At 36.4% G+C, this 19,026-nt stretch overlaps 1 protein-coding gene across 2 annotated transcripts in view; it reads left to right on the top strand.

Moving 5' to 3' along the window:
* Rock1 (Rho associated coiled-coil containing protein kinase 1) overlaps positions 1-18,510 on the top strand; it is a 123,817-nt gene extending 105,307 nt beyond the window's left edge. For both annotated transcript variants that reach the window (XM_048363694.1, XM_048363696.1), the window contains 8 exons: positions 1,764-1,952; positions 2,347-2,506; positions 8,851-8,921; positions 9,122-9,210; positions 13,158-13,236; positions 13,397-13,658; positions 15,284-15,491; positions 17,064-18,510. In XM_048363694.1, the coding sequence (XP_048219651.1) occupies positions 1,764-1,952; positions 2,347-2,506; positions 8,851-8,921; positions 9,122-9,210; positions 13,158-13,236; positions 13,397-13,658; positions 15,284-15,491; positions 17,064-17,067 (1,062 nt within the window). In that variant the 3' untranslated portion in view covers positions 17,068-18,510. The remainder of the gene's footprint in view (positions 1-1,763; positions 1,953-2,346; positions 2,507-8,850; positions 8,922-9,121; positions 9,211-13,157; positions 13,237-13,396; positions 13,659-15,283; positions 15,492-17,063) is intronic.
* The last annotated feature ends 516 nt before the right edge of the window (positions 18,511-19,026 follow it).

Raw genomic sequence — 19,026 nt, forward strand, 5'->3', positions numbered from 1 at the left:
TAATCCTAGTTACTCAGGAGGCTGAGATCTTAGGATCACAGTTCAGAGCTAGCCTGGGCAGGAAAGTCTGTGAGATTCTTATGTCCAATTAGCTCCCAGGAAACTAAAAGTGGTGCAGTGGCTTAAAGTGGTAGAATGCTAGCCTTGAGCAAAAGCTCAGGAATAGCGTCCAGGCTCTGAGTTCAAGCCCCACGACCCACCCCATCCACCCCCCCCCAACCAAAAAAATCCAAATAGGATGAATTCTAGTATGTAAGATTTTACTGTTATTAAAATTACTCAGGGGCTTGTCATCCTAAACAAAGCCTTATCTGCGTGTATATGATGGTAGTTGGGGATTTTCTCTGTATTAATGGGAAAACCTATAATATTATTTCATATTATTGCAGAACAAATATACCATGGCTTGTTACTGTTTATATAGCTATTTTATATAGCTTTAACATATATTCTCATTTTGAATGTACTTTTTTTCATTCTGGTAAAGGGTTAGCCTCCATTATATATGTACATGACCTTTAACTTTCAAAAGGGCCCTTCTCTGAATGACATAGTCAGGTACCTTGTCCCCAGGTTTACTACTTATCCAAAGGGGTAGGAAATCTCTCCAGCTTTTTGACTGTGTGGTGTTCCCTTTGCTCTGGTGTCATTCCTGGTTTCTTGTCTCTATAGTATTTCTTGCTTTGCTTATCTAACTCTCAATTGTCTTTTCAGGAATGTGGTCACATATGCTACCAATTATATCCCAGTCTTCATTAGTGTATCCTAATGTTCATATGCATAAAAATTTTATGCATGAAATACATTATATGCTAAAATAGATTTTTAGAGGGAATTTAAATTGAAGGACTACACATAACTGTGGGTATGAGATGCATGTGAGACTGGTACATGGTTGTTCATGCCACTCCCTGCTGTGTTAATAGTGACTTCCTGTTCTTTTTCTTTTCTTTTTTTTTTTTCCCCAGTCCTGGGGCTTGGACTCAGGGCCTGAGCACTGTCCCTGGCTTCTTTTTGCTCAAGGCTAGCACTGTGCCTCTTGAACCACAGCATCACCTCTGGCCTTTTGTATATATCTGATGCTGAGGAATTTAACCCAGGGCTTCATGTATACAAGGCAAGCACTCTTACCACTAGGCCATATTCCCAGCCCCACTTCCTGTTGTTCTTATCTCAGCTTTTTTCCCCATGCTGTTTCATAATTAGTCAAGCTCAAGCAAAGAGGACACCCGACCTAGTGTTAAGCAGACATCTTACACCATTCCTTGGCACTCACTCTCATTATTGAGGCACAAGTACCTTACAAATAACCTACTCCCCCCTCAGAACACAGGTATAGCTCTGACTCTGGAAGAGCACTGCCAGGGGCTCTACTTTACTCCAAGCCCCAAGTGCCCCCAGGAGGAGATAAATGTCGTTGGTCAGAACAGAGCCACCTGGCCATTCTGGTCTGGAACACTACCAGATGAATTTAGTCTACAGACCACAAGCAGCCTGCACCTCTCTTAACCTAGCTGCTAGAGGAGAAGGAGGCCTGGAATGGGTAGGGAAAAGGAGAGTATCACTTGCATGCACTACCTTTTGGCCTTGGAGGAGAACAGTATTTTGTATTTGTTCCAGTAATTCAACACAGATATTCCTGACACACCTAGAAAAAGATGCAGACAACTATTCCTACTTTTGTTTATTTTCTTAAATTGCACAAAATAATAAACAAGACAACTACAATATAGATCCTTACTAATATTTTAATATTTAAATAGGCTGTTAACAAGCTGGCAGAAATAATGAATCGCAAAGATTTTAAAATTGATAGAAAAAAAGCTAATACACAAGACTTGAGAAAGAAAGAAAAGGAAAATCGAAAATTACAGCTGGAACTTAATCAGGAGAGAGAAAAATTCAACCAGATGGTGGTGAAACATCAGAAGGAACTGAATGACATGCAGGCGGTAAGGGATTTGTGTGTGTGTGTGTGTGAGCACATCTATGATTAAATCAGTATAACTGTAGCTTATCTATTTATATTGGATTTTCTTACTAAAAGTTTATATTTTTATTTTTTTAAGGGGTGTTTTTTTATTTTTGTCAGCAACTATGACTCAAACTTAGTACCTGATACTTTTGCTCATTGGCTAGTGCTCTACTAAGCCATGCTTCCAACCCCTGTATTTTAATTTATACTGTACAGTTTTATCATTATTACTCTGATATGAATGTTTTATAAAACTAGAAAGATGCTCTATTGCCTTGTAGTTATTATAGCTTGATTAATTATTTACATTTATTAATTCTTAATGTTGGAAATTATCTGAACTTGACTATATTGATATTTTTAAAAAACAGCAATTGGTAGAAGAATGTACACATAAGAATGAGCTTCAGATGCAGCTGGCAAGCAAAGAGAGTGATATTGAACAGTTACGTGCTAAACTATTGGACCTTTCGGATTCTACTAGTGTTGCTAGTTTCCCTAGTGCTGATGAAACTGATGGAAACCTTCCAGGTAAAAAAAAATATTCTACTCTTTCAATCCATGTTTGTTTTGATATTATGGAAATTACTTTTTTATTTGGTCTTCTACCTTTTTTGTCATTGAGTGCAAGGATTTTTAAGAAGGAATTTTGATAGCCAAAACCTATCATAGTGTTATATATATTAGGTGCATTGTATAGAATACAAGTCAGAAGCAATTTTAGGCCCGATGGATGTAAGAATTTTTATTGGAATAGAAACACAAAAAGAAGTTTAATAAACCTATCTCAAGCTGCCTAAATCTATTGGTGAAACTCCATGTTCCAGCCTCTCATATTTGTAAAGAAATTATATACATGTTTTTGTGGGTACTAGTTACATGGTGCTTTATATATTCTTATGCTAAAACTAAGTAATGTGCTTTTTTTTTGGTGGCCCTGAATTCAAGCTTTTTTCACTCAAGTCTGGCATTGTACCACTTGAGCCACATTCCACTTCCCATTAATTCCACATTCATTAATTGGAGGTGAGAGTCTCTTGTCTAGGCACCAGTGACTCATGCCTGTAATCCTAGCTATTCAGGAGGCTGGAATCTGACAATTGTAGTTCAAAACTAGCCTAGGCAGGAAAGTCTGTGAGACTCTGATCTCCAATAAACTACACAGAAAAAGACCAAAGTGGCAGTGCTGTGGCTCAAGTGGTAGAGTGCTAGCCTTGAATAAAAGAAGCAGCTTGGGGACAGCACCCAGACCTTGAGGTTCAGCCCAGGACTAGCCAAAAAAAAAAAAAAAAAAAAATCTATTGGATTTGTCTGCCTGGGCTGTCTTTGAACCACAGTTCTCACATCTTAGTCTCCTGAGTGGCTAGGATTAGGGTGCCCAGCAGAAATTTTTTGTTGTTGTTCTTGGGGTTGTGGTTTTTTTTTGTGTTTGTGGCAGTTGTCAGGCTTGGACTTAGGGCATGGGCTCAGTCTCTGAGCTCTTTTGCTCAAGGCTAGCATTTTACCACCTTGAGCCACAGCTCTTCCACTTTGGGCTTTTTCTGTTTTGTTTTGTTTGCCAGTCCTAGGGTTTGGATTCAGGGCCTGAGCGCTGTCCCTGGCTTCCTTTTTTTTTTTTTTTTTTTTGCTTAAGGCTAGCACTTGATCCATAGTGCCCACTTCCAGCCTTTTCTGTGTATGTGGAGCTGAGGTATCAAATCCAGGGCTTCGTGCATGCTAGGCAAGCACTCTACCACTAAGCCACATTACCAGCCCCACTTTGGGCTTTTTCTATGTAGTTTTTTGGAGATAAGAATATCGGGGACTTTTCTGCCCCTGCTGGCCTTGAACCAAGATCTTCAGATCTCAGCCTCTAGGGTAGCTAGGATTATAGGCATGAGCCACCAGCATCTGGCTTAGAAATATATTTCTTTTTTTTTTTCTTTTTTTTTTTTTTTGTTTGCCAGTCCTGGAGCTTGAACTCAGGGCTTGAGTACTGTCCCTGGTTTCTTTTTGCTCAAGGCTAGCACTCTACCACTTGAGCCACAGTGCCACTTCTGGCTTTTTCCATATATGTGGTGCTGAGGAATCGAACCCAGGGCTTCATGTATACGAGGCAAGCACTCTACCACTAGGCCATATTCCCAGACCCAGAAATATATTTCTTAATCAGGACAATAGTAGCTATATGTAAAAGGCCTCCCTAATAGTGAATTACTGACATTACAATCATACTGTCAAGGTTTAAGTTTGGAAAAATAAAAGGAACTAGGTAGGGATCAAGGAATCAAAGGTAGAAATAATCAGCTATAACCTGGCATATGTGGCTCTTACTGTAATCTCCAGTTAACCACCAGAAAACTGGAGGTGGCACTGTGGCTCAAACTGGTAGAGCACTAGCCTTGAGTGGAAAAAGCTCAGGAACAGCATCTGGGCTTCTGACTTCAATTCCCATGACTAACAAAAACAACAACAAAAAAAATCGACTAAGATTTTACCCTTTCCCTTTATTTTTCCTAATGGAGACTGGTTTAAAAAAATATGTGTACATGAAGTAAGTGCCAGGAGCTGGTGTGTGTGAGAGTATGTGCACACACATACATACCCACACACAGCCTTTTTCCTTTTTTTTTTTTGTTTTTGTTTTTGAAGTCTCATCCATTTTTCTTCAATTTTTTTTAATGATGTCTTATGTGTAACTGAGTATTTCTTTATATTACAGCATTTCACTTTTTTTTTTTTTATGGTGCTGAATACCAAAATCAGGCAGGGCTTTTTGCTCTTGCTAGACAAGTACTCTAAGATTTGCTGTAACCCTGCCCCTAGGTTAGACATTTCAGAGATTTATGCAGAGATAGAGAGAGAGAGAGAATTGAATTGGAAAGGTATGTTCATGGGACTTCCAGAGAAGGGCATGAATTTTACCTCCATCTTGGCTTATTCAAGAATGAAATTGTTTGATTGGCACACTTAAGTAGATAAACTTCAGAATACTAGCGATAACAGGTATCCCTCCCCATCCCTGTGTTCTCATTGTTTAAACTTGACTTTCATATTGGAAGTAAAAATCAGTGGCTGATCTTCATCATTGTTACTTTCTTCTTTGAATCAGATTTTTTGCCTAAAAATTGAAACTGTGTATTAAATCCAACACTTAATGGATGGTTGAAATGGTCTTTGAAAATAAAGTCTAAGAGAATATAGTTAGTTTAAAAGAAATAGTTTGATATAGTGAATATAGTTAATGTTGAAGTTTAAGAGAAATAGTTTAGTATTCATTCTTAATATGAGAAAGTTATATCATTCAGAGATCTGAAAGCTTTCTTTGAAGCTTAGACTAATGGTTTTTACTTAAATTTAGGAAAAATAGTATGAATTATGTTTTTAGCTCAATGATTTGACTTTTTAAGTGATTTGGGTAAGTGAAGTCATACTATGTCTTTCAGTGTTTCTCTTAGATTTCTTCATTATTCAAATCAAGATTCTAATTTTTTTATACATCTGGAGTTCAACTTCTGTAGTCTTTATCAGTGGATTTCTTGTCATTAAATAAAATCTAAATTTCCTAATTAGAAAAATCTTTGAAATAGTTTTCTTATAATTCTAAAGTTCTTAAAAAACACTTTGATTTCTTAATTATTTTATATCTTCATCCTCTTTTTAGTTCTGTGGCAGGTTGCAGCCTAGCATAATGTGTAAATATAAAAATTACTTTTAGGCTTGCAGTTTGACCTATTTATCTGAAGAGATGATAGTAGATGAAGCATTAAGGAAAACATTTAGTATCAATACTCCATTAATCTATTTATATCTCTCATGAATTATCTGGATAACTTTATCATCCAGCTGATCTCAGGCTCTCTATAACTTAAACCTGAGAATAGTAGATTGCTTGTTATAGTTCCAAGTATGTGAATATGTGAGAGTTTTAAACCTTACCCTCTCAGTAATTTGGAATACTTGAGCATTAATTGATTAATTGATTATTGAGTCTGACATTTTTAAACATAATTAAAATATTTTAGTATAATTTTCTAGCTCTGTTAAGCTGCATGTGCTATAGCCACATAAACGTTCATAGTCTTTCCATAATCTTTAAAGAGTATCTTTTATAGTTAAATTAACTATTAAATGTTAATTTAACATCTAATTAAGTGCTTTCTTATTTGGGTAAAAGAATCGGTTACTGATGTTATAATAATACACATCTAATTTTTATCATTTAATATTGCTTTACCAATATGTCACATAAAAACTGGAGCGACAAGTTTTTATACTTCTGTAGCACATTGTTGATGATAGTCTAGACACCCTAGACTTGAGTTTCTGCTACTTACCTGGAGAAGGTAATTGCTGTATTTGTGTTGTAAAAGATGAAATGTATAGCATTTTACCTTCAGACTGCCACTTAGGTTATAATTAGTCCTGGTTTCGAGGAGTTCTTTCTATATAAAAACTAGTAAATATATTAAGATGTGAGTGTTAGGAATAGAAACTGAGGAGATGGGCTGGGGATATAGCCTAGTGGCAAGAGTGCCTGCCTCGGATACACGAGGCCCTAGGTTCGATTCCCCAGCACCACATATACAGAAAACGGCCAGAAGCGGCGCTGTGGCTCAAGTGGCAGAGTGCTAGCCTTGAGCGGGAAGAAGCCAGGGACAGTGCTCAGGCCCTGAGTCCAAGGCCCAGGACTGGCCAAAAAAAAAAAAAAGAAAAGAAACTGAGGAGAAAGTGGCACTGTGGTGTGGCTCCAGTGGTAAGGCGCTAGCCTTGAGCTGAAGAGCTCAAGGATGGCGCCCAGGCCCAGAATTCAAGACCCATGACCAAAAAACAAAACAAAACTGCAGGAATAGAAACTGAGGAGACAGGGCTGGGGATATGGCCTAGTGGCAAGAGTGCTTGCCTCGTATACATGAGGCCCTTGGTTCAATTCCCCAGCACCACCTATACAGAAAATGGCCAGAAGTGGCGCTGTGGCTCAAGTGGCAGAGTGCTAGCCTTGAGCAAAAAGAAGCCAGGGACAGTGCTCAGGCCCTGAGTCCAAGGCCCAGGACTGGCCAAAAAAAAAAAAAAGAAACTGAGGGGACACTAGTATGTATTTTCTTATATTTATCACTGGGCTTACTTGAGTAGTGGTTCAAACCTAAAACCAGAAAGCATAAAATTTTGGGCAAATGTTTTTATAAGGAAATAAGAGGAGTAGTGGATACTTTTAAATACATAGTTATATCTAAACATCAAGATTTCAGGAACTTTTTTTTTTTCAGTGAGGAATTTCTAGAATGAAACAGCCTTAATTTTATCATTCAACATGGCTTTTCCTTGTCTTTTCAACTTATAATGTTTTCTAAACCACACTTTAAATCAAATCAAGAGCTGCAATTTTTCCCATACTAGAGGAGAAAATTCCTAACAATAATGTTGTTCCTTTTGTATGGTAAAATATTCATGAATGACCATGTAAGACCAGCAGCCTTATGCATGTTATTTTTTTTAATTTTTACTTTAAAAAATTGTAACTAGTGTGCTAGGAATATGGCCTAGTGATAAAGTGCTCACCTTGTATACATGAAGCCCTGGGTTCGATTCCTTAGCACCACATATATAGAAAAAAAGCCAGAAGTGGTGCTGTGGCTCAAGAGATAGAATGCTAGCCTTGAACAAAAAGAAGAAGCCAGGGACAGTGCTCAGGCCCTGAGTTCAAGCCCCAGACTGGCAAAAAAAATTTGTTTAATGTAACTATTATTTACAGAAAATGAATTTAATTGGCTGATTTTTTTTTAAGCAGAAAATAGTAATCAGTATTTGTCAAGTACTTCGTCTGTATCAGATGTCATGGAGTATATTCACCAAGTGTTTTGGTTCCTCCTCTCACAAAATTTCCAAGGAACCTACCTGAGGAAACAAAACATTGATGAAATAAATTTACAACATTTAAAAATATTAGGAGAGATAACTTAAGTATTTTGAAATAAGTTACCTCCTCTAAGTTCTCTAAGAACTAAGTTACTTATTTAATAAACTGCAATTTTTATGGACTAGATTAACACAAAAGCGTGTGTTTGGACAATTTTATTGAAACTGTTTTTTGTTTTATTTTGGTTTTTTGCCAGTCCTGGGCCTTGGACTCAGGGCCTGAGCACTGTCCTTAGCTTCTTTTTGCTCAAGGCTAGCACTCTTGCCACTTGAGCCACAGCGCCACTCTTGGCCATTTTCTGTATATGTGGGGCTGGGGAATTGAACCCAGCGCTTCATGTATACGAGGCAAGCACTCTTTGCCACTAGGCCATATCCCCAGCCCTGAAACTGTTTTTTGAGTGTTAGTTTTACCAAAAGTTTTAACAGAATATTGTCCTGAGAAAACAAATAAAATGCTTGTCTTTTATTCTTTATATCTAGTTGATTCTGCCTGCATTCCTTATTTATTTATCTCCTATTCTTGTCTTCTGTGAGTAATAGGATACTTCTGTACCTTTGCTTGCTCTTTCTTGTGTAAATCATGGCTATGATTTGTTCCCACTTGCTGCATATTTTGGGGTTTTTGTTGTTGTTGTTGTTGTTGTTGTTTTTGCCTAGTATTTTCTATGAATGTTAAATGACAATACTATATTATTTAAGCTGCAGTCCATTCAAGTCTTGCCTGGCTCTTAAAGAAATTGTTATTTCATACTTTTATAATTGAGTACTAAATATTAATTTTATAGGGAATATAGCTTCAATTTTTTTTCTGCAATATTTGTATGGCCATTAAAGTTGATTTGTGCGATTGAAGCATGAAAGAGCAAATTATTTAGCTGTTTCAAACTGCCTGTTGCTGCATGCTGACAGACAATTTGTAGTAGTTCTTCCTTTGGTTACAATTCATGACTGGTTACTGTATATACTTTGTGTCCTAGAGTCAAGAATTGAAGGTTGGCTTTCTGTACCAAATAGAGGAAACATCAAAAGATATGGCTGGAAGAAACAGGTACTATCAGCTTAAATGTTTTTTTTTCTGATATTTTGTTATATATTTTACTTTGAAGCATAATTTACATTCACTGTTGCATTGTTAATATTGATTTAAGTTAATACAATGTACCCTATATATAAATGGCAAATATATTACCATTTTTAATCAAGTTAGTATTGCTTTTGTAATTCTCCTTACCTTTCTTTCCATTTCAGTATGTTGTGGTAAGCAGCAAAAAAATTCTATTCTATAATGATGAACAAGATAAGGAACAATCCAATCCATCTATGGTATTGGACATAGAGTAAGTGGCCTTTGAACTTAAAATTAATTGAATGTTTAACTTGTAATAATTAGTTTTAGACTTAAAATTATTTTACATTTTGTCTTGTTTAAACAATGTTACTTGTTTGCTTTTCTTATTAAGAAAGTTAAATTTTTTTTATTGGCTGATTTATTGATTGACCTGTTCTGGGGCTTGAAGTCAGGGCCTCACATACACAGTCAGTTTGTTTGCTCATAGCTAGCATTTTACCACTTGAGCCACATCCAGCATTTTGCTGGTTAACTGGATATGGATTCTCAGAAACTTTCCTGCCTGGGCTGGCTTTGAACCTCAGTTTTCCAGGGCTTAACCTACAGAGTAGCCAGGACTGCGGGAGTGAGTCACCAGTGGAACTGGCTTTATAAATACTAATTTTCTATGAAATCTTACTTAGTAAATCCTGAAAGGGAAAATTGTAATTTCAAGTATTGGGGAGTTCAGAGAGTATATAAAAAAGTATTCTTTGGTCATTGGAGTGACATCTTCAGTAGTTTAAATTAGGAATAAAAATATATCTGTTCTTTTTTTAATAATTTCTCAAAGAGAAATAAATACATGTTTCCCCCTAGTATGCATTTTTAAAACTTACCATAGATGCTACAATATACATAAAGATGTTAGTTATATATTTAGTTATATGTGTGTGTGTAGTATATAGTATAAGTAGTATAAGAAAACGCGCATAAGATGCCTGTAATCTTAGCTACTCAGGAGGCTGAGATCTGAGGATCACAGTTTGAAAGCCACATTGGGCAGGAAAGCCTGTGAGACTCTTGTCTCCATTTAAGTACCAAAAAAGCCAAAGTGGAGCTTTGGTTCAAGTGGTAGAGTACTCGCCTTGAGCAGACAAGCCCAGAGACAGCATGGAGACCCCCTTTAGTTCAAGCCCCAGGAACAGCAAAAAGAAAAAAAGTGACAATATATAAATTTAAAGTGCCACTATTTGTTAGAAATTTAAATGAAGGATTACCATTCCTTTGAAATTTAATATGTATGGAATGGGTTATGGTTAGAATGGAAAAAGAATTGGGCAAAAACTAGAAAGTATTAGTGTTTCTTAAAGCATTAGTTGTAAATTATGAGGTGATGAAATAACATTTTACATCTTAATGTTAGTTACTTTTTTTTTTTTTTTTTGCCAGTCCTGGGCCTTAAACTCAGAGCCTGAGTACTGTCCTTGGCTTCTTTTTGCTCAAGACTAGCACTCTAGCACTTGAACCACAGTGCCACCTCCGGCTTTTTCTATATATGTGGTGTGGAGTAATTGAACCCAGGGCTTCATGTATATGAGGCAAGCACTTTATCACTAGGCCATATTCCCAGCCCTGTTAGTTACATTTTAAGTGGATTTTCCCTTTTTTTTTTTTTTGAGAAGTAATTTCACAGAGTCAACTAAGTGGCTCCTAAGGATTTGACAACTAAGCAGTGACATTTTATAATTGTGAATACCTATGTATGTAGTCACCACCTAATACATATCCACAGCCCCAATCTGATTTCTGTGACTATATGAGTTTTGACTTTCCTAGAATGTCATATAAATGTAATTACATCCACTTTTGTGCCTTGCTTCTTTCACTTAGTCTAGTTTTTGTTTGTGTTGGTTTTGTTTTTAGTTTTATTTTTTAAGATTTTTTTTTAAATGGTACTTGGTTTTAAACTCAGGGTATTGAGCTTGCCATGAACTATTGTGCCTTGCACATTTTTCCACCTCTTTTGCCCATTTACTACTTTTTGAATAGGGTCTCACCTTTATGTCTACAACAATCAAAACCACGGTCCTCTCTGTAACCATGGTGACAGACCTACTCAGGAGGCTGAGATCTAGATGATCAAGGTTCAAAGCCAGCTCAAACAGGAAAGTCCATGAGACTCATCTTTTTTTTCCTTTGGCCAGTACTAGGGTTTGAACTAAAGGCCTTGTGCTTATTCACTTTGCTTCATTGGTGTTTTACCACTTGAGCCACATCTCCAGTCCAGCTTTTTGTTATTTTAGAGATTGAACTTTATGGAGTTTTCTGCCTGGGCTTCACTTCAAACTGATCTTTGGGATTTCAACCTCTTTAGTAGCTAGGATTGCCCTGCCCACTTATCCTTGTTTTGATTAACTGAGTCTAAACTTGACATTTTTGTGTATTGACCTCAAATCCTCTGATCTTGCTATATATTTACTAATTTAATAGGTGTGTTACTTTTTGGAGTGAGTTCCACAGGTCTTTTTACAAAGAAATTCAATACAGTAATTTTACTTCTTTCTTTGAAATGTGAATACATTTATCTCATGTGTAGATTTATGTGACCACCACAGAGTAATTTTTTTTCTTTTCCAGTCCTGGGCCTTGAACTCAGGGCTTTAGCACTGTCCCTGGCTTCTTTTTGTTCAAGGCTAGCACTCTGCCACTTGAGCCACAGCACCACTTCTGGCTGTTTTCTATATATGTGGTGCTGAGGAACCAAACCCAGGGCATTATGTATATGAGGCAAGCACTCTTGCCACTAAGCCATATTCCCAGCTCCATAATTCTTTTGTTGTTGTTACCAGTCCTGGGCCTTGAGCTCAGGGCCTGAGTACTGTCCCTGGCTTCTTGTTTTCGCTCAAGGCTAGCACTCTGTCTCTTGAGCCACAGTGCCACTTCTAGCCATTTCTATATATGTGGTGCTGAGGAATTGAACCCAGGGCTTCATGTATAGGAAGCAAGCACTCTTGCCACTAGGCCAGAATCTCTGAACTATTTTTTCCACTTTTTCCTAATCCATGGCACCATTATATTATTTCTATTTCTATAAAATTTTTTTTGCATTTTGAGAATTTTCTGTAAGTGAAATCAAGTAGTATGTAATCTTTTACAATCGGATTTTATTCACTCAATGTGATTTTCTTCAGACAAATCCTACTTGTAATTGGTTTTTTAAATTGGTTTTGAGTGGTAGACAACCTTCTGAACATTGAAGTTTGTACTGAATTGAAGATCAAAAATATTCAGGAAGGGCTGAAATTTAGTTCAGTGATGGGATGCTTGCCTCGCATTTGCAAAGCCCTGTGTCATCTCTAACAGGAACATACACATAAACACACATATCAGCTATTACATAGAGTTTATATTGTGTTACTAATCTAGAAATGACTTAAATTTATGTGAAAGTTTGCACAGATTATATGCAAACATTACAGTATTTTATATGAGATCTATACTCCTCAGATTTTGTTGCCTATAAGGAGTCCTAGAGGGCTGGGAATATGGCCTAGTGGCAAGTGTGCTTGCCTAGTATACATGAAGCCCTGGGTTCGATTGTTCAGCACACATATATAGAAAACTACCAGAAGTGGCGCTGTGGCTCAAGCCAGGGAACAGTGCTCGGGCCCTGAGTTCAAGGCCCAGGACTGGCCAAAAAAACAAGGAATCATAGAAACAATCCCCCAAGAATAGTAAGGCAATTTTAATTAATATGTTCTGGTACTGGAGCTTGAACTGAGCTTTAGGGTTTGTCTTGGCTTTTTCCACTCATAGCTAGAGCACTACTACTTGAGCTACACCTCCACTTCAGTTTATTCTGGTGAGGTAAAGATGAGAGTCTTTCAGATTTGTCTGCCTGGGCTGGCTCCAAACCATTATTCTCATAATTTAGCTTCCTTAATAGTAAGGTTATGGGTGTGAGCCACTATTGCTCAAGCTTGTTAATATTTTGAAATTTTATCATATTGTTTTCCAGAGCATATCTGCAATTTTACATTTCTACCCGAATTAGATTAATGATATAGATTCTGTTTATCCTTACTGACATTTGATGGGATTACTGTATTTCCCTAATGAGGAATGATGTTGAATATCTTTCATGAGCCTGTTTGCTATTCTGTGTTCTCTTTAGTGAAAGTCTACCATTTTTCATTATTAGTTTTAATAATAGCTTGCATTTTTTTGTCTTAGCAAATTGTTTCATGTTCGACCTGTAACCCAAGGAGATGTATACAGAGCTGAAACTGAAGAAATTCCAAAAATATTCCAGGTAAAAGTCTAAAATTATATTTCTAAACTATCTCTTACCTAATACAAATGGTTTTCTGGAAGTAAACGTAAAAGACACCAGTGTTTTTCTGCATATGAAACCTTCATTCACCAATTAAGTTCTTGTGTTAATATTCTTCCTTGACAATGTTTTAATGTAGATACTATATGCAAATGAAGGAGAATGTAGAAAAGAAGTAGAAATGGAACCAGTACAACAAACTGAAAAAACCAATTTCCAAAATCACAAAGGCCATGAGTTCATTCCTACACTCTACCATTTTCCTGCCAACTGTGAGGCCTGTGCCAAACCTCTCTGGCATGTTTTTAAGCCACCTCCTGCCCTGGAGTGTCGAAGATGCCATGTTAAGTGCCACAGAGATCACTTAGATAAGAAAGAGGACTTAATTTCTCCATGTAAAGGTAAGGTACCATCATTATTTTTTACTGATAACAAAGTTATGTTAGCTCATAACAAAGTTAAGTTCTAGTAAAATGCCTTCTGCAAGTGTAGGAATTTCTATACTGAGTTGAAGAAGTAGGTTAAGATATGATACTTTGACACTGGAACAACATGGAGCAATCCTATCGTGCAAGTAATAATTTTTATTTATGTATGAGTGCATGTATGCACATATGTATGTATATGTATGTAATGCATGTGTGTTACATTGTGCTGAATAGGAGCTTTAAGTTTGGGCCTCACATTCTCAGCTTTTTACTCATGGCTGGTACTCTGTCTATTATTTGAGCCACATCTCCAATGCAGCATTTTGCTGGTTAATTGGAGGTGGGAATCTTTGGATTTTTCTGCCCAGCTTTGAACCAAAATTCTCAGATCACACCTTCATCACACCTTTGTAACTAGCTAAGATTACAGGCTTGAGCTACCATCATTTGACACACTGTGTTTTTTTAAACAGAACCATCATCTTAAAAAAAAACTCTAGGGCTGGGAATATACTAGTGGCAAGAGTGCTTGCCTCCTACACATGAAGCTCTCGGTTCCATTCCCCAGCACCACATATATGGAAAATGGCCAGAAGGGGCGCTGTGGCTCAGGTGGCAGAGTGCTAGTCTTGAGCGGGAAGAAGCCAGGGACAGTGCTCAGGCCCTGAGTCCAAGGCCCGGGACTGGCCAAAAAAAAACTGTAACCAAGCAGCTCATGCTTGAAATCCTATTTACTCATGACACTGAGGAGGATCATGGTTCTAAGACAGCCCAAGTAGCAAAGTCCATGAGACTCCAGTCAGCTACCAAAAAGCCAGAAAAAGAGGTGTGGCTCAAGTGGTAGAGTACTAGCCTTAAGCAAAAAGGCTTGGGACAGCACCCAAGCCCTGTCCAACACACACACACACAGACGAAAAACAGAAACAAAAAACTATATCATTCAGAAATGAGTTTAAGAAAGAGGTATCAGTGAGTTCTACCATTATTCCTCCTTTGAAGTTTTATATTTATTTTATTTTTATTTCATTTTTTTTTTGTATGTATGTACCAGTCCTGGGGCTTGAACTCAGGGCCCGGCTGCTGTCTCTGAGCTTTTGTGCTCAAGGCTACCTCTCTACCACTTGAGCCACAGCTCCACTTCCCAGATTTTGGGTGGTTGGTTAATTTGAGACAAGAGTCTCATGGACTTTCCTGTCCAGGCTGGTTTCAAACTGCAATTTTCAGATCTTAGCCTCCTGAGTAGGATTAGAGGCATAAGCCGCTGGTGACAAGCTCCTACTTTAAATTTTTCCTTTTGCCTGGCTTTCTTTGCTGTATCATAGACAAAAATGTATTCCAGTTAGTCAGAATCTTGAGTACAAAATGCAGAGAAAGGTAAGAAAGATAACATAAGAGTCTTAGGTTTTGTGAAAACGTTTAGCTTTCACACTTCACTGTATTTCTGATTTTACTTTTTTGTTAGTTTATGATTATTGGTTTAGATATATTTGTTTTAATAAAGAGAAATACTGCCCAAGAATAATTAATTTATTCATTCCATAGGCTTGGTTTTATGAATATTGCATGGTTTTATTTGTGCTTTTGTTTTTAAAATATAGTAAGTTATGATGTAACATCAGCAAGAGATATGCTGCTGCTAGCATGTTCTCAGGATGAACAGAAAAAATGGGTAACTCATTTAGTAAAGAAAATCCCTAAAAATCCACCATCTGGTTTTGTTCGTGCCTCACCTCGAACGCTTTCTACAAGATCCACTGCAAATCAGTCTTTTCGGAAAGTGGTCAAAAACACATCTGGAAAAACTTGGTAATGTTAACCCGTTTACTAATGTGAAAAATGACTAAATAATATCTATTAAATGCATATAGAGCTAGCTGAACATGTCTGTAACTCTCAGTAACTCTGTAACTTGTCTGTAACTCTCAGTAATGGAGAAATAAAGGCAGAAGGATTTGAAGTTTGAGGATATATTTAGACCTTACTGATTTAACCAACTGGTAGTTTACATCTTTTTTTTTTTGGCTAGACTTAGGGTTTGGGGTGTCCCCGAGCTTCTTTTTTGTTCAAGGCTAGCCTTCTAGCCACTTGAGCCACAGCTCCACTTCTAACCTTTTTTGTGATTAATTGGAGATAAGAGCCTCATGGCCTTTCCTGCCCAGGCTGGCTTTGACCCATGATTCTCAAATCTCAGCCTCCTAAGTAGCTAAGATTATAGGCATGAGCCACCAGTACCTGCCTACATTTTTTTTTTTTTATTTTGCCAGTCTTGGGGCTTGAACTCAGGGCCTGAGCTCTGTCCTTGGCTTTTTTTTTTCTCAAGACTAACACTCTACCACTTGAGCCACAGCACCACTTCTGGCTTTTTCTGCTTATGTGGTGCTGAGGAATTGAACCCAGGGCTTTATGCATATAAGGCAAGCACTCTACTGCTAAGCCATATTCCCAGCCCTTGGCTACATTTCTTTTTAATGAATCTATTATGTTCATATAAGTTTTCCTCATCTTTTTTTTTTTTTTACTTTTATTGGCATGTGTTTTTGCTGGGTGGGGGGGCAAATCAAAATTATTTGGTATTATTAACGAGTATGGAATTACAAGGAAACTTCCCAATTAAATCCTCCCTTTTTAAATTTTAATGGATTTTTTCCAAAAACCTTACATTCTATAACAAACAGCTACTGGACATGATTAAATCCTTTCTTTGGAGCAAGCATACCTCATTAAGTTCTCACTTTACATATGAATAAATGGGGCCCAAAGAATTAAGCAACTTTCCCAAGACTTTGGAACATATTTTTTCCCAGTTCTAAAGTCTGTTTTTTTCTCAGTATCAACTATTAACTTTGTATCAAATGTAATCCAGATTATATCATTTGAATCTGAAAGCTGAGACTTAACACTGAGTTTCTTCTCTGCTAATGACATTCATGTCTTTGAAGCAGGCTTAAACTAGTCTTAACTCACTATTGTTTTCAGTTTCTACCATCAGTAACCAAGTCTTCCTTATTACTTTATATATTCCTGAGCTCTATCATACTAGATTATCACATCGGTCGATTTATTTCCGTAGAATGCTATTTCATTCACCTGAGTCTAGGGTATAAATTGGATCCAAAGTGATGGAGGGATAATAGGATTGTACATATAAAGTGACAATAGGATTATAAATAAGACAATGTTTTGAAAAGTATAGAAGCAAAGTGTTTCCTACATTTTATGTAATTGTTCATTATTTTATTTAAAGATAATGTATATTTATATTCCTCCTTTTTGTATGTTTGCACTAAACCAAAAGCCAGATCTCTCTGATTTTTGTTTCTTATATTTCTAAACTGACTGTTTCTTAAATTACAGCTTTTTTTCTTTTTCTCCCAACAGTTAACCTTATTGACCTACTGCCTTATGGAATCATGGGATGCTACCTGATAAACCAGGCTTCTTTAACCATGCAGAGCAGACAGGCTATTTTTTTGACACAAATATCACAGGCTTCAGGGTTAAGATTGTTGTTATTCTGTCCTTGCTTTGGCACAAAAGCACACTGAGGTTTCCTTCTTTTTTTTATTGCGGGTTTGCCTACAGGTAGATTAGATTAATTATTACTATGTAATGCAAGTACAATTGGGGGAAAGCTTAGCTAGATATATATTTTTAAAAAGGTGCTGCCTTTTTGAATTTCTAAGAAAACGCCTGTCAGTCATGATAGAACACAGTTTCCTCATATAAGTGAGAGAAATAAACTTTCACTTTGAAGTGGAATGCCATCACTATCAAGATTAGCTCATGGAGTAAAGAAAATATCTCAAAATGAGACAAGTTTTTTTTTTTTAATGACTTAAGTTTTTGTGCTCTTGCAAGACTATACAAAAATATTTTCTGAAAGCAGTGATATCACTTGAAATTAAGTGCCCTCACTGTAGAATTAAAAAGCCTTACTGTTGATTGCCTATGGTGGACTTGATAAGGAAATTAAATATCTTACATTTGCTTTACAAAATACTGTATGTATTTCCACAATATTGTAGGTAGGGAAATGGGAGAAGACAAAAAAATTACATTTAATCTATGCATTTTGCCAAGCCATATTGAGATATTTTACTACTAGAGACATTAGGAACTAACTGTACAAAAGAAACACCTATAAAAGCATTTTGTGGGTTACATCATTTCTGTAATTGTATAATGTATTTCTTTATGGTTTTAAGTGATAAAGACATTAAGTTAACAAATGTATAAGAAATGTATGCACTGTTTGAAATTTAAATTATTATTAGAACACTGTCAGTGGGAGTTGCATTGCCCTATTAGTGCCTTAATTTGAGAGAATTATTTTACTGCCATGAGAAAGTATAAAATTTTCAGAAAACAGATTTTTTTTTAAAAATTATGTGTTTCATGGGTTTTTCACTGATAATTGGTTTAATTTAAAATATTTAGATATTTGTTGGGTTTTTTCACATATGGAGTACAATCTTGCATCAAACTACCTGCTACAATGACTGTAAAACTACAGAAAATATACAAGGTTGCACCAATATAAAAAGATAATTATGGCAATACATCTATGTTTTCCAGTTAACATAGGAATTACCAGAAATACTATTAAACTCTTGTACAGTAACAAGAGTTGATTTGTATTAGCAGTATGATTTATTATTTTGTTAACCAAATACCTCCTCAGTAATTTATAATGGCTTTGCAGTAATGTGTATCAAATAAGAAGCACTGGAAAACTGATCGTCTCTAGGATGGTATGCATGTTTCAAGTGGTATTGAAAGCCGCACTGATGGATATGTGATAATAAACATATCTGTTATTAATATGCTAATGACTCTGTGCTCATTTAATGAGAAATAAAAGTAATTTATGAATGAATACTTTAAATGATGACTCACTATGGTGTTTTCTCATTGCTGGAATGAATGGAATGTTTACCACAATTTAGTCCCTCCCTAGTTGTATACACATGTATACAACTAATGGATGCTAAATTCCATTACTAAGTGCATTTTTTAAATATAAAGCTTGGTTTAGACTCCATGGGACTCTTGCATTTCTGCACATTTTGTGAGCAGAGGTTGGGTGGTAATTTCCAAAGGTATTCATATAGTGAACAGCCTTGGAATATAGAGTGTCTTCTTTCATAGAATGGAGGTTGGTTTACTATTCAGTATAATAGAGATAATGCCTCCTTCTATGTCTCAAAATAAGAGGTTTGTGTTATCTCATTTTAAAATATATGGGACCAGGCACCTATCACATCCACATTGCTCAGGAGGCTGAGATCTGAGGATTGCAATTTAAAGTCAGCCCAATCAGGAAAACCTGTGATACTCTTAC

Source organism: Perognathus longimembris, chromosome 15 (assembly GCF_023159225.1).
Source record: "Perognathus longimembris pacificus isolate PPM17 chromosome 15, ASM2315922v1, whole genome shotgun sequence".
In the NCBI taxonomy this organism is placed as follows: Eukaryota; Metazoa; Chordata; class Mammalia; order Rodentia; family Heteromyidae; genus Perognathus; species Perognathus longimembris.